Source organism: Panthera tigris, chromosome C2 (genome assembly GCF_018350195.1).
Source record: "Panthera tigris isolate Pti1 chromosome C2, P.tigris_Pti1_mat1.1, whole genome shotgun sequence".
NCBI classification, from domain to species: Eukaryota; Metazoa; Chordata; class Mammalia; order Carnivora; family Felidae; genus Panthera; species Panthera tigris.
Window position 1 is genome coordinate 66,885,480 of NC_056668.1, and position 15,779 is coordinate 66,901,258.

Below are 15,779 nucleotides of genomic sequence, written 5' to 3' on the forward strand. Positions count from 1 at the left end.
TAGATGGAGAAGTTGAGGATGAAAGAGGTTGGGCAACTTGTCTAGGGTCTTTTAGCCCATAAACTGCTGAGGTGGAATACAAAATCAAGTCTGTTTAACTCTTCCAGTACCTAGCATGGCCTCTGGCATATATTAGGCAATTGAAACATGTTTAAAAAATTCATGTTAAAAAAAAAAACACATGCGGGGCGCCTGGGTGGCGCAGTCGGTTAAGTGTCCGACTTCAGCCAGGTCACGATCTCGCGGTCCGTGAGTTCGAGCCCCGCGTCAGGCTCTGGGCTGATGGCTCGGAGCCTGGAGCCTGTTTCCGATTCTGTGTCTCCCTCTCTCTCTGCCCCTCCCCCGTTCATGCTCTGTCTCTCTCTCTGTCCCAAAAATAAATTAAAAACGTTGAAAAAAAAAAAAAAAAACACATGCCCAATATTAATAATCTATCTTTAACTCTTCTCTAAAGGAAATTTTCATCAATGATTTAAATCTAAATTTTAGCTCACTATTTAAAAAAAAAATTGTAACTGAGAAATGCAGCTATAGTTATTAAAAGACTAGTTTTAGTTCTCTTAAAAAACTGACTTCTGGAATATGCAAGTTTCACTTTAGTAAATGAAAATTTAGCTTTAAGTCTAAGGCTACATGAAAATCACCTTTGAGATAGCTCTATTTCATCACAAATGACTAGGAGCTAAGTCATTTACATGTGTGTATGTGTGTGTGTGTGTGTGTGTGTGTGTGTGTGTGTGTGTGTATGTGTGTGTGTTATTCTTTCCATTGGCTCTAAGAATCTGGATGGGTCAGTCATAAATAATATGCTGTCAGTATTTTCACTTTTGGTCCACTTGAAACAAGGATGAATGACAAACTGTGTCATATCTAAATGACAATACCTATCTGTGCCATATTTACTGATAAAACTCAAGTGAACATACTAAAACCATTATGAACTCATACATGTTTTTACCATAATTACATATGAACAATTAAGGCACTTTTTTATTTCAAGGGTTAAATAAAATAATTGACTATCACTGCCTCTCTCTGTAGGCTTGGCCCACAAAAAATGTCTTATCAAGTGAGTAAGACTATATATTTGGTCCATCAGATTTTTGTCTTTCATTATGTCCTTTGCTTTGAAAGTACATCTAGTTACTGGAGTGCTGGTACTCAGAAATGTGTTTTCAGAACAAGAATGAAAGCAATAGTAAAAGAAACAGCTGGAGGAGCAAGTTGGTGGAGCAGGAGTATCCTGAGTTCATCTCCTTCCCCAGAAAATAAGGCTACAACTAAATACAGAGCACCTCTCTCTGAGAACAACCTAAAGATTAGCTATTCCACAGCTAAAGATATAAAGACAAAGCACATGGAGAAAAGTAGGAGAGACAGAGATGAGATCTGGTGCAGTGACCCACAGGGGGAGAGATGCCACAGGTATAGAGGTCTTCCCTATGCAGCAAGGGGTTCAAACCCGACATCAGGCTACCTTGCCCTGGAGATGTTCATCCAGAGAAGTGCCCATAAATTTCTGGCTTTGAAAATCAGTGGAGCATAATTCTGGGACAGCAGAGAGGCTATAGGAAACAAAGACTCTATTCTTAAAGGTCTCATACACAAACTTACTTGCTCTGAGACCCAGCACAGAAGCAGCAGTTTGAAAAGTGCCTCAGCTATATGTAAAGGAAAGCTGAGTGATTTCCTGACTGATTTTAGGGTATGTGCTGGAGGACCAGGGATCTGTAAGAACTTTCTCTGGGAATGGAAGTACTGGTGGGTTCCATTTCTGATACTCTCCCATCTACTCTGTTAGCATCACATACCACTCCCCAGCATTGCCCTGTGGACTCACCACACCAACTGGCAGGTGGCATTGGCTTCGACTAGCACCTCATAAAAGCATGTTCTGCCTCACTGCATCCAGTGGAAAGCAATGGCCTGGACTGGAGCCCACCCAAACTGGCTGGTAGGGGGAGCTGTAGACAGCCCGATCCACCAGTGTGCCCACAACAGTTGCAGCCCAATCAAAAGGAAAGTGCATGAAGTCAACACAGGGGACACCCCTGTTGCACTTAGTTTTGGTGACCTGGAGAGGACTGTGCTTCTGGCCCCTCCAGGACACCTTCTACATAAGGCTACTCTTTGAAGACCAACAATTGATCTACCTAATACACAGAAACAAACACAGAAAGTCAGGCAAAATGAGGAGACAGAGGAATATGGTACAAATGAAAAAACAAGACAAAACTTCAGAAGAAGAACTACACAAAAAGTGTGATCTACCATATAAAGAGTTCAAAGTAATTATCATAAAGATGCTCATCAAACTTGGGAGAAGAATGGATGAACACAGTGAGAATTTCAACAAAGAGATAGAAAATATAAAAAAGAACCAATCAGAGCTAAAGAATGAAATAAATGAAACAAAAAATAAGTTAGAAGGAAATCAACAGCAGATTAGATAATGCAGAAAAACCAAAGAGCAATCTGGAAAACCATGTAGTAGAAACCAGCAAAAAGAATGAAGAACTTGAAAAAATTAGAATAGTTTAAAAGACTTCTGGGACAACATCAAATGTACTAACATTTGCATATTAGGGGTCTTGGAAGAAGAGTAAGAGAAAGGGGTAGAAAACTTATTTGAAGAAATAGTAGCTGAAAACTCCCTAACCTGGGGAAGGAAACATACATCCATGTTCAAGAAGCACAGAAACTCCCAACAAGATTAACCCAAAAAAGTTAATACCAAGAAACACAATAATTAACATGTCAAAAATTTAGGAGAGAATCTTAAAATCATCAAGAGATAAGAAACTAGTTATGTAATAAGGGAATGTCCACAAGGCTGATATTTAGCAGCAACTTTGCAGGCCAGAGGGGAGTTGAATGATATAGTCAAAGTTCTGAAAGGAAAAACCTACAACCAAGAGTACCCAGCAATATTATCATTCAAAATAGAAGGAGATATAGAGTTCCCCAGACAAACACAAGTTAAAGGAGCTCATCACCACAAAAACCAGCCTTACAAGAAATATTAAAAGGGACTTCTTTAAGCAGTTAAAGGCCATAACTAGAATAAATTTATGAAAAGAAAAAAATCTCACTAGTAAAAGCAAACATATAGTAAAGACAGTAGATGAACCACTTATAAAGCTAGTATGAAAGCTAAAAGACAAAAGTAATAGTCAAGTGTATCTACAATAATTAGTTAAGAGACACTAAAATAAAGAGTAAAATATGATGTCAAAAACATGGTGGTGGGAGAGTGTTTTAGAATGTGTTCAAACTTAAGTGACCATTAACTTAATATAGACTGCCATAATTGAGCATTATATATGAACCTCATGGTAACCACAAACCCAAAATCTGTAACAGCTACACAAAAAATAAAAAGACAGCCAAGCATACCACTAAAAGTCATCAAATCACAGAAAAGAAAACAAGAGAAGAAAAAAACAACCACAAAAACAATGAACAAAACGAACAAAATGGCAATAAGTACACACCTGTTATAATTACTTTAAATGTAAATGGACTAATGTCCAATCAAAAGACACAGCATGATTAAATGGATAAAAAAGAAGACCCATCTACATGCTGCCTACAAGACTCATTTCAGACCTAAAAACACATACAGGCTGAAAATAAAGGGATGGAAAGAAGATATTTCATGCAAATGAAGTGAAAAGAAAGCTGAAGTAGCAATACATATATCAGACAAAATAGACTTTATAACAAATACCATGAGACAAATAAGGGCATTACATAATGATGAAGAAATCAATACAGGAGGATTTAACAGTTGTAAACATATATATTTTTTCACCTAATATATTACATATATAAATATATGCACCTAATATAGACACACCTAAATATTTAAAGCAAATTATTAACAAATGTAAAAGGAGAAACTGACAGTAATACATAATAGCAGGGAATTTAATAACCCATTTATGTCACTGAATAGATCATCGAGACAGAAAATCAATAAGGAAAACGACACTGTAGATCAGATGGATTTATATACACAGAACATTCCATCCAAAACCAGCAAACTACACATTCTTTTTAAGTGCACATGGAACATTCTTGAGGATAAATCACAGGTTAAACAACAAAACAAGTCTCAACAAATTTAAGACTGAAATCATATTAAGTATCTCTTCCAACCACAATGGTATAAAACTAGAAATCAATTACAAGAAAAAAAAAACTGGAACAAACACAAACACGTGGAGGCTAAACAACATGCTATTAAATAAACAATGGGTCAACAAAGAAATAAAAGAGGAAATAAAACATTACATTGAGACAAATAAAAATGGAAACACAACATTCCGAAATCTATAGGATTCAGCAAAAGTAGTTCCAAGAGGAAAGTTTATAGCAATACAGGCCTACCTAAAAAAAAAAAAAAATCTAAAACCTAATCTTAAACCTAAAACAACTAGAAAAAGAAAAAGCCCACAGCTAATAGAAGAAAAAAATAATGAAGACCAGAGCAGAAATAAATTAAATTTAAAAAAAGATCAATGAAACTAAGAACTGATTCTTCAAAAATATAAGCAAAATAAACCTTTAGCCAAATTCATCAAGAAAAAAAGAGAGGGCCCAAATAAATAAAATCAGATGAAAGAGAGGTTACAACTAACACCATAGAAGTACAAAGGATTATAAGAGACTACTTGGAAAATTACATGCCAACAAATTAGACAACATAGAACCCACAAAAAATGAAATATACAATCTTACAAGAGTGAATCAGGAAGAAGCAAAATCTTAACAGACCAATTACTAGTAATGATATCAAATCAATTATCAACAAAGCTTCCAACAAACACAAGTCCAGGATCAGTGGCTTCCCAGGTGAATTCTACCAAACATTTAGAGTTAGTATCTACTCTTCTCAAACTACTCTAAAAAATTTAAGAGAAAGGAACACTTCAAAATTCATTCTACAAGGCCAGCATTACCTTGATACCAAAACTAGACAAAGACACTAAAAAGAAAAGGAAAAAAAGAAAATTATAGGCCAATAACCCTGATAAACATAGATAGATGCAAAATTCCTCAATAAAATATTAGCAAATGGTATTCAATGATGCATTAAAAGGATCATACATCATGATCAAGTGGGATTTATTCCAGGGATGCAAGGATGGTTCAATATCCACAAATCAATCCATATGATATACCATATTAACAAAGGAAAAAAATCATATGATAATCTCAACAGATGCAGATAAAGCATCTGACAAATCCAATAAGCCGTTTATGGTGAAAACTCCCAATGAAGTATGTTTAGAGGGAAGATACCTCAAAATAATACAGGACATATATGACAAACCCATAGCTAACATCATATTCAATGGTGAAAAACAGAGCTTCTCCTCTAAGATCAGGAACAAGACATGGATTCCACCCTTGCCACTTTTATTGATCATAGTTCTGGAAGTCCTAGTCATAGCAATCAGACAAGAAAAAGAGATACAAGGCATCCAAACTGGGAAGTAAGAAGAAAACCATCACTGTTTCCAAATGATGTAATATTATATACAGAAAATCCTAACGATTCCACCAAAAAACTATTAGAATAAATGAATTCATTAAATTTGTAGGTTAAAAAATTAATTGACAGACATCTGTTATATTTCCATATGCTAATAATGAAGTAGCAGAAAGAGAAATTAAGAAAACAATCCCATTTACATTTGTATCAAAAGAATAAAATATCTAGTAATAAATTTAACCAAGGAGGTGAAAGACCTGTATTCTGAAAACTATAAGACACTGATGAAAGAAACTGATGATGGCACAAGTGGAAAGATATACTGTGCTCATGGATTAGAAGAATTAATATTAAAATGTCCATACTACTCAAAGTAATCTACAGATTCAATGCAGTCTCTATCTACATTGGCATTTTTCACAGAACTAGTACAAATGAATCCTAAAAGCTGTATGGAACAACAAAAGACCCTGGATAGCCAAAGTAATCTTGAAAAAGAACAACAAAGCTGGAGGTATCATGTTCCCAGATTTCAAATTGTAGTACAAAGCCCTTGTATTTAAAACAGTATGGTGCTGGCACAAAAACATGTAGACCAGTGAAAAAGAATAGAGAGTTCAGAAATAAACCCAAACTCCTATGGTCAATTATCTGTGACAAAGGAGGCAAGAATATACAATGATAGTCTCTTCAACAAATGGTGGCTGGGAAAATTGGACAACTACATGCAAATGAATGAAACTAAACCACTTTCTTATATAAAAATACTCTAAATGTATTAAAGACCTAAATGTAAGACATGAAACCATAAAACTCCTAAAACAAAACACTGGCAATAAACTCTTGGACATCAGTGTTAGCAAATTTTTTTTTGGATCTGTCTCCTCAGAAAACAAAAGGAAAAATAAACTATTGTGACTATGTCAAACTAAAAAGCTTTTATACAGTGATATAATACCAACAAAACAAAAAGCAACCTATGAATGGGGAAGATTATCTGCAAATGATATATCTGATAAGGGGTTAATATCCAAAATATATAAAGAACTCATGCAACTCAAAACCAAAAATCGCCCCTAAAAAATTCAGTTAAAAAATGGGTAGAGACCCTGAATACACATTTTTCCAAGGAACACATACAGATGGCCAAAAGACACATGAAAAAATACTCAACATCACTAATCATCAGGGAAATGCAAATCAAAACCACAATGAGGTATTACCTTACACTTGTCAGAGTGGCTAGTGTAAAAAGACAAGAAATAACAAGTATTGGCAAGGATATGAAAGAAAAGGGAAACCTAGTGCATGGGGGTCAAAATGTATATTGGTGTAGCCACTATAGAAAACAGTATGGAAGTTCCTAAAAAAATTAAAAATAGAAATACCTTATAATCCAGCAAATACATTTATGTGTATTTATCCAAAGAAAATGAAAATATGAATTCAAAAAGATATATGCAACCCATCTTCACTCCAGCATTATTTACAATAGCCAAGATATGGAAGCAACATAAGTGTCCATGAATTAGACAGATAAAGAAGATGTGGTATATAAAATAAATACAATGGAATATTACTCAGCCATAAAGACGAATGGAATCTTACCATTTGTGATAACATCGATGGTTCTAGAGGGAATTATGCTAAGTGAAATTAAGTCAGAGAAAATAAAATTCCATATGATTCTACAGTTATATGTAGCATCTAAAAAACAAAGTAAATAAAACAAACAGATCTATAAAAACAGACATAAATTGGTTGTTGCCAGAGAGGGGAGACAGGCAGGGGGATGGACAAAATAAATGAAAAGAGGCATAAGCTTCCAGTTATTAAATAAATAAGTCAAAAGGATGTAAAGTATAGCATAGGGAATATAGTCAATAATATTGTAATACATTTGTGTGATGACAGTTAATAACTAGACTTATCATGATGATCATTTTACAATGTATACAAATGTCGAATCACTTTGTATAATTGACACTTATGTAATATTGTATGTGAACTATCCTTTAATTAAAAAAAAAGAGTAAAAGAAACATATTAGAAAAATTGAGGGAAAAAACACCTTAAGTTTTCACTCAGCTATAGTGTAAAAAGATGTATCTATCCTCTGAGATCATCGTGCCTCACCAGAACTTTTTACCTGAAACTCCTCTGCAAAGTAATCACAGCAGATGGAAGCTTCTTTAACCTCTTTCTAGTTTGGAAACCCTTCCAATAAGCTTGAATCAAGCAAGCTGCTTGATGTAGTTTCTGAAATTAAAGGCCAGAATTAATATAGAGACATTTCTAGGAAAATCTTGTTTAGAAGTTTACCTCTCAAAATATCAGGCCTGGGCAAGTATTAATCTCTACCTCTAATAAACTGGGGAGGAGGCAATTTCATAGGACAAGGACAGGTAAGGTCTAAGAATATTAAACCTGACCTGCCAAAAGAGGTACATACACTAGGTTCTCAGGCAGTATCTAGAATGTGTTCAAGATACAGTCTGATTATCTCTGGATTCTCCTTAATTAATCTCACTTCTACTCTTTTTATAAATATTTCATAGTTCTGATTTTTAATGCTTTCCCCTCTGCTTGACTTCTTATGCCTGACCTCATTTATTCAAGCATTCAAGGGTATGAATAACTCTTTGAACAGGCTAAAAAAGAAAAAAGGCTCTAGGGTTAAAAATCGGGTCCACAGAAACCCCTTACCCTATCAAACTACAGCTGCTCTGAATATTTGAGGAGATAAGTAAAGAATGGGGGAGAGACAGCAAATAAAAAATTCAAGAAGCTACCACTCTCCAGTATTTTGAAACTAAAATGTTTACTGACATGTTAGCAAATACGCAAGTTATTTTTTTATTATTTATTACCTGTTCTTCTACTTCCTGATAGACCTTTGGGGTTAAAAGGGCAATGAGCTGTCCAAGTTCTTGACTAAACTCTGTCCCAGGCTCCTGCTTATTTCGTAGACTTCTGAGTCCTGAAATGGAATAACAAAGGTACATATAAAATATGATTTGCTATCTAATCAGGATTAATTTGAGGTTAAAAAGTCTGGTTTAGAAAGAAATGAATACAACAGTAAGATTAATTACATGATTTTTTTTTTCCTTTTCTCAAAGACTTCTAGATTGAAGTCTTTAGGATATTTCTCTGTCTTAGAGATTTTATGTGATCACTTGTAATATCTGATGCAAAGGCTGTCTCCTCAGTATCTTAAGTGGAATCATTGTGGTAAATCAAAGAGGAGAGATATAGAATTTTTTACCTGTTTCAACATAAATACCTTAAACTGAAACACTTTTAAAAATAAATAGCATACTGAGTAAATGACTATACTGTGGAAGCATTTAAACAGGTTACTAGTCATTCTTAAAGAAAGCTATTTATTAAATAAAAATACACAGTATTGTATGTAATTTGGGGCAAATCAATAGGTTACTGAGCAATTATTATAGAAGTGCTATAAATACTGCATTTTCATTCCAAAATAAAACACAGAAGTAGTATAAGCTATAAAGTAAGTACTATTTGTAAGCATGTTGAAATGATGTATTGTAGTATTCACTGTAAATAAAGTAAAATGCCCTTGGTGTACATAATTGGGGAGGCCACTATACAGATCTGACCATGTCTTTATACTCTCTTCAAAACTCAAGTTCTCAGCGGTATTAATAATTGTAAAATAGCTTTTTTTCTAATTTATTTTTTTAAATTTTATTTATTCTCAAATTAGTTAACATACAGTGTAGTCTTGGCTTCAGGAATAGAATCCAGTGATTGATCACTTAACATGCTCACTCAATGCTCATCCCAACTATTGCCCTCCTTAATGCCCTTCACCCATTTTCTCCACTCCCATCTACCCTCAGTTTGTTTTCTGTATTTAAGAGTCTCTTATGGTTTGCCTCCCTCTCTGTTTAATAATTGTAAAATATCTTGAGGAAATTGAGTAAGTTCTACTATTGAGAAAATAAAGGGAGATGAATTGTTAAGGTGAAATTCCTTTATAATGAACTCTATTAGACATTCACATTTCTATAGAATAAATCAAATTACTAAATTTAAAAATGACTATTTGGCACAATATCAATTGGAGAATACTATTACTGGCACTTTCTTTCCATCTTTATTCCTATAACAAAATAATTACAATGTTCACAGTAATGACTGATGGAAGGTAAGCTACTAAATAGTGCTTTCCAAATCATCAAGCATGATTAGAAGGCCACTGTAACAGTCTGGATATTAAAAGCATAATTTAATGTTGTAATCTTTAAAAATTTCCATATAATATGGCCCTGTATTAGTGAGTACATTCAGAACTAGAAACCTATTTCCTGACCATGCTGAATAAGAAAATATAGTGTAATGAATTCATGGCCCCAGGTTGCAAAGAAATAAAACAAACCTAACAGAACTTAGCTTGGCAATTAAAAACAAAACCAAAAACACCATCATCTGTGGGGTTCTGGATAAATTACCTAATTTTTTCATGGCTCTGCTTCCATTGCTATAAAATGAGGATATCTCTTGGGGTGCCTGGGTGGCTCGGTCGGTTGAGTGTCTGACTTCGGCTCAGGTCATGATCTCACAGTTCGTGAGTTTGAGCTCCACGTCGGGCTCCGTGCTGACAGCTCGGAGCCTGGAGCCTGCTTCAGATTCTGTGTCTCCCTCTCTCTCTGCCCCTCCCTTGCTCATGGTCTGTCTCTCTCTCAAAAATAAATAAACATTTAAAAAAAATTTTAAATGAGGATATCTCACAGGGTTTTTAAATATTTTAATGTAGAATAAGGTATGCAGAACTATGACTGACATAGTAAATTTTCAATTAAATGAAAGCTATTATATGGGAGTGGCATTGTGCTGAGCCTTTCCTCCTCCAAATTTCTGACTTTTTATTCATATATAATTTTGGATGTGAGGAAGACTTTTTGTTTGCTTTGAGAAAAAGCAGTGAAAGACCTGAAGAGTATTATTAATTGATGTAAAGATCAAAAGGGCTGTCAATCTCTCAAGCATAGCTCTTATTTTCTCCAGTAAAGTCAATCTTATTAAGGTCACCAGTCTTTTTGGTCATTATTTTACTATACTACATAGTATATTCAATACACAACTTTTTTTGTCAGAGAAGTATCCATTGTAACCTCATCAACAAAGTACCATAAGCCATCTGTTGAGACACGAAGATAGCTTGATTACATAAAGACTTTTTCCTGAATTGGTATCTGTTGTAATAGGGTTTTATCTACACACACCAGTTATTGAGCTTTTTAAAGTACAAGAATTTTAGTGACTCAACACTTCCATACAACACTCAGTGCTCATCACAAGCATACTTCTTAATCCCCAACACTATTTAACCACTAAATTGTACACATGAAATTAATATTACACTGCATAACAACTGGAATTTAAATAAAACCTTAAAAAATACAGAAATTTTGTAAACCATCAATAAAAATTTCTTTTTGAGAATCTCAAGAAAATAAAGAATATATGCACTACCTTTGTAGCAGGCACTTAGTCTCAGTAAAATCAAAATTTCCTGATGGGTTTCAGTCATCAGCAGTAGAAGCTTTGCAGCAGTACTTCTTATCACAGAGCTAGGAGTTGATAAAAGCTTGAAAACAACTTCATCTAAAATTGAATGTAGTGTTTTTCCTTCTATCCGGAGTAAATCACCCCTAATAGAACAAAATAAAAAGATAAAGAATGTACCATTACTAATGGATGTATAGGTATCATAAAAATTTAAACATAAAAGTTTTAGCAACTTTATGCCTAACTGTGGCCAAATGCAAGAAAATAACCCAGTTTTTAAACATAGAGCTTAGTTCCACAAATGTATCACATTAAATCAAGTATTATTTATTGAATTCCTACTGTGTGCAAGGCACCATGCTCAGTAAAACAGGGAATACAAAGCAGCCGAATGCCCTCTCTGAAAAACCTACAATCAAGTTGCAGAGGAAAGATAAACACGCAAAATATTACATAGATGATTTAAAAACTTAAAAGCAACAATAAGAGGAAAATCACAAGACAGTACATGGTTCATTGCTTAACGATGTGAGAAAAATCCTATAGGAATTCAATTATCATGGACTTAATATAGGAGGAATTTATCTTTCCTTAGGTATTTCCTTCATTACATGAACAATTATCTTCTTGGACTACTTACGTGATGAAAACTTATCTGAAACTTGGAAACAGCCAAAAGAAATTACTGGGTATCTTTCACTCACCTGCCCCTAAGGAGTATGTGATTTTCTAGGGGTGTGTACCTTTGCTTGACTATGTGTTTACTATTGATTAGGATATTTTGCAATTCTGTAAGCTAACCTTGATAAGCTAACCTTACAAAAAACCGAGTAACAGTGATTCTTATCTGAGAGCAATGCAAACAGATTCTTAATCAACAATACAAATGGATTTGTCCAGTAGAAAAAGTAACTGTAATGGTTACTATCTACTGTTTTACAAGACATCAATTAGGTTTTTTAGATATTAGCAAATTCATTTCTACATTCCTTTGACAAACCCCTCTTTAAATCTCCCTTCCTCAAGATTCCTCAAAAAATTAAAAATAGAACTACCCTACGACCAAGCAATTGCATTACTAGGTATTTATCCAAGGGGTACAGGTATGCTGTTTTGAAGGGACACATGCACCCCAATGTTTATAGCAGCACTATCAACAATAGCCAAACTATGGAAAGAGCCCAAATGTCCATTGACGGATGGATGGATAAAGAAGATGTTGTGTATGTATACACACACACACACACACACACACACACACACAATGGTGTATTACTTGGCAATCAAAAAGAATGAAATCTTGTCATTTGCAGCTATGTGGATGGAACTAGAGGGTATTATGCTAAGCGAAATTAGAGAAAGACAAATATTATGACTTCACTCATATGAGGGCTTTAAGACACAGAACAGATGAACATAAGGGAAGGGAAGCAAAAATAATATAAAAACAGGGAGGGGGACAAAACAGAAGAGACTCTTATTAAATATGGAGAACAAACAGAGGGTTGCTGGAGGGGTTGTAGGAGGGGGGATGGGCTAAATGGGTAAGGGGCATTAAGGAATCTACTCCTGAAATCATTGTTGCACTATACACTAACTTGGATATAAATTAAAAAAATAAAATAAAATAAAATAAATCTCCCTTCCTCAAATTCTCCTTTGAACCTATAAACATCTTACTGGTTCCTTCATTAATAAATAAGTTGAATAAAATTTTTTTGACACATTTCGCCACCAATATAATGATAGGGAACATACCCATTGTGCCACAAAGTTTCCTTGTGTTTCATTGTCATACCCCAACTCCTTCATCTCCCTGTTAGCCTATCCCTTGACAACCACTAATCTACTATCTGTCACTAAAATTAGTTTATGTTTTCTAGAATTTTATACAAATGGAATCATACAGTATGTCTTTTTTTGGCCCAGCTTCTTTCACTCAGCACAATTATTTTAATATTCATCTGTATTATCTCATGTATGAATAGTTCATTCTCTTTTTTTACTGAGTAGTAGTCTATTGTATGGATATACCTATAGTTAATTCACCTGTAATGGACATTTGCATTGTTTCTAGTTATTGGCTATTACAGATAAAACTGCTATTAACATTTGTGTACAAGTCTTTGTATGGACATATGCTTTCATTTTTCTCAGGCAAATACCTAGTAGTGGAATGGATGGAAAATATGGTAGGTACATGCTTATTAAGAAAATGACAAACTATTTTCTAAAGTAACTGTACTATTATATTACTCCCGCTAGCAGGGTTGATTCCTCCATATTTTTGTCAACATTTGAATCAGTGTTTTAAATTTTAGTCATTCAACAAGTGTATAGTCGTATCTCTCTAATGACTAGTGTTGCTGAACATCTTTTCATGTGCTTATTTGCCACCCATGTTATCTGTTTGTTCTCTATATTGAAGAGTGTCTTATGTTTTTGTCCCCCTCCCTGTTTTTATATTATTTTTGCTTCCCTTCCCTTATGTTCATCTGTTCTGTGTCTTAAAGTCCTCGTATGAGTGAAGTCATAATATTTGTCTTTATCTAATTTCGCTTAGCATAATACCCTCTAGTTCCATCCACATAGCTGCAAATGACAAGATTTCATTCTTTTTGATTGCCAAGTAATACTCCATTTTGTGTGTGTGTGTGTGTGTGTGTGTGTGTGTGTGTGTGTGTGTGTGTGTGTACACCACATCTTCTTTATCCATCCATCTATCGATGGACATTTGGGCTCTTTCCATAGTTTGGCTATTGTTGATAGTGCCGCTATAAACATTGGGGTGCATGTGTCCCTTCAAAACAGCATACCTGTACCCCTTGGATAAATACCTAGTAATGCAATTGCTGGGTCGTAGGGTAATTCTATTTTTAAATTTTTGAGGAATCTCCATACTGTTTTCCAGAGTGCCTGCACCATTTTGCTCATTTTTCAAACTGGGCCTTTTTTAAATTTTGAGAGTTTGTATATATTCCAGATACAAATACTTAAGATACATGCTTTTCAAATATTTTCTGCCAGTCTGTTTTGTCTTTTTCATTTTCTTAAATAGTGTCTTTTGAAGAGCAGATTTTTAAAATTTTTGATGAAGTCTAAACTAATCAATTTCTTCTTTCATGGATTTTACTTCTGTTGTCATATCTAACAATTTAAGAAATTTTATGCAAACCAAGGTCATAATGGCTTTCTACTATTTTCTTCAAGAACTTTTGTAGTTTATATTTTGCATTTATGTCTATTATCCATTTTGAATTTATTTTTGTATTGGTTAAGAGGTATAGATCAAAATTCTGCTCTTTAAATATCAATAGCTAATTGTTCCATCACACTTTAAAAAACTATCCTTTTCACCTTAAATGGCCTTTACACCTGTTTTGAAAATCAATTGTTCATATATGTGTTAAGTCTATTTCTGGATTCTATTCTGTTACATAGACATATTTGTATATATTTGCATTAGCACCTCATTGTTTTAATTATGTTAGCTTTATAAAGCCTTAAAATTGGGTAGTGTTAGCTCTCCAACTTTGTTCATTTTCAAAGTTGGTTAGGCTATTTTAGATTTTAGGTTCTTTGGTTTTCATATGAATTGTAGAAATCAGTTTGTCAATTTCTACAAAAATTAGATTTTGAGTGGGATTGCATTTAAAGTCTTTTAAGTTAAATTCAATTAAATTTGGAGAGAATTTGAATCTTAATATTGTACCACTCATCTATTTACATAGCGTAACTTTCCATTTATTTACATATTCTTTAATTCCTCTCAGCAGTCTTAAGTTTTAAGTCTTTCCCATTTCTTTTCAGATTTAACCCAACACATTTCATATTTTTATGCTATTTTAAGTTGCAGTATCTTAAAATTTTAATTTCTGAGTATTAATTGAAGGATATAAAACTTCAATTTATATTTTTATACTGATTTTACATCCTACTACCCTTGCTACAATCACTAATTTTAGTGGCTTCTTTGTACAGTCTATTGATTTTTCTACATAGATGACAATGTCATTTCCAAATACAGAGAGCTTTGTTTCTTCCTGTCTGTACAAATAACTTTTCCTTTCCTTGCTTGACTGTAAAAGAAAGAAACTCCAATACAATGTTGAAGAGAAGTGATTGGAGAGGAGATCCTTATCTTGTCCGTGATCATTTAGGGAAAGCATTTAGCATTTTACCATTAAGTATTTCCTAGATAACTTTCATCAGGCTCACAAAGTTCTATCTTCTACTAGTACCGTGTTGTTTTTCTTTTTGAAAAATCAGGAACGGATAATGGATTTTTCAAATGTTTTTTCTGTATCTACTGATACGATGGTGTATTTTTCCTTTTTTGTTTTGTTAATATGATGAATTATATTGCTTGACTTTAGAATATTACTCTAGCCCTGAATTCCTGGGATAAATCCAACTTATTCAAAATTTATTAACTTTTTAATATATTATTGGGTTCCAATATATTATAATGTCTTTTGTTTGGTATCAAGTAATTCTGATCCCATATTATGAGTTGGAAACTATTTCTCCTCTTCAGTATTCTGGAAGAGTTTGTTCAGGATTATTTCATTAAATGCTTATGAGAATTTATCAGTGAAAAAGCTGTCCAATCCTGAAGTTTTCTTTGTGGGAAGTGTTTTAGCTACAAAATCAATTTCTTCATACTTATAGGCTATTCAGATCATCTATCACTTCTTTTTTTGTTGTTGTTGTTGCTTCTGGAGCAAGTTTTAGT

General features: G+C 33.7%; 1 protein-coding gene across 8 annotated transcripts in view; it reads right to left on the bottom strand.

The window, feature by feature from the left end:
- IQCB1 (IQ motif containing B1) overlaps positions 1 to 15,779 on the bottom strand; it is a 63,519-nt gene that overhangs the window by 23,909 nt on the left and 23,831 nt on the right. For all 8 annotated transcript variants that reach the window (XM_007098333.3, XM_007098329.3, XM_007098331.3 and 5 more), the window contains 3 exons: positions 11,009 to 11,187; positions 8,371 to 8,480; positions 7,650 to 7,759 (listed from right to left, as the gene is read on the bottom strand). In XM_007098333.3, the coding sequence (XP_007098395.1) occupies positions 7,650 to 7,759; positions 8,371 to 8,480; positions 11,009 to 11,187 (399 nt within the window). The remainder of the gene's footprint in view (positions 1 to 7,649; positions 7,760 to 8,370; positions 8,481 to 11,008; positions 11,188 to 15,779) is intronic.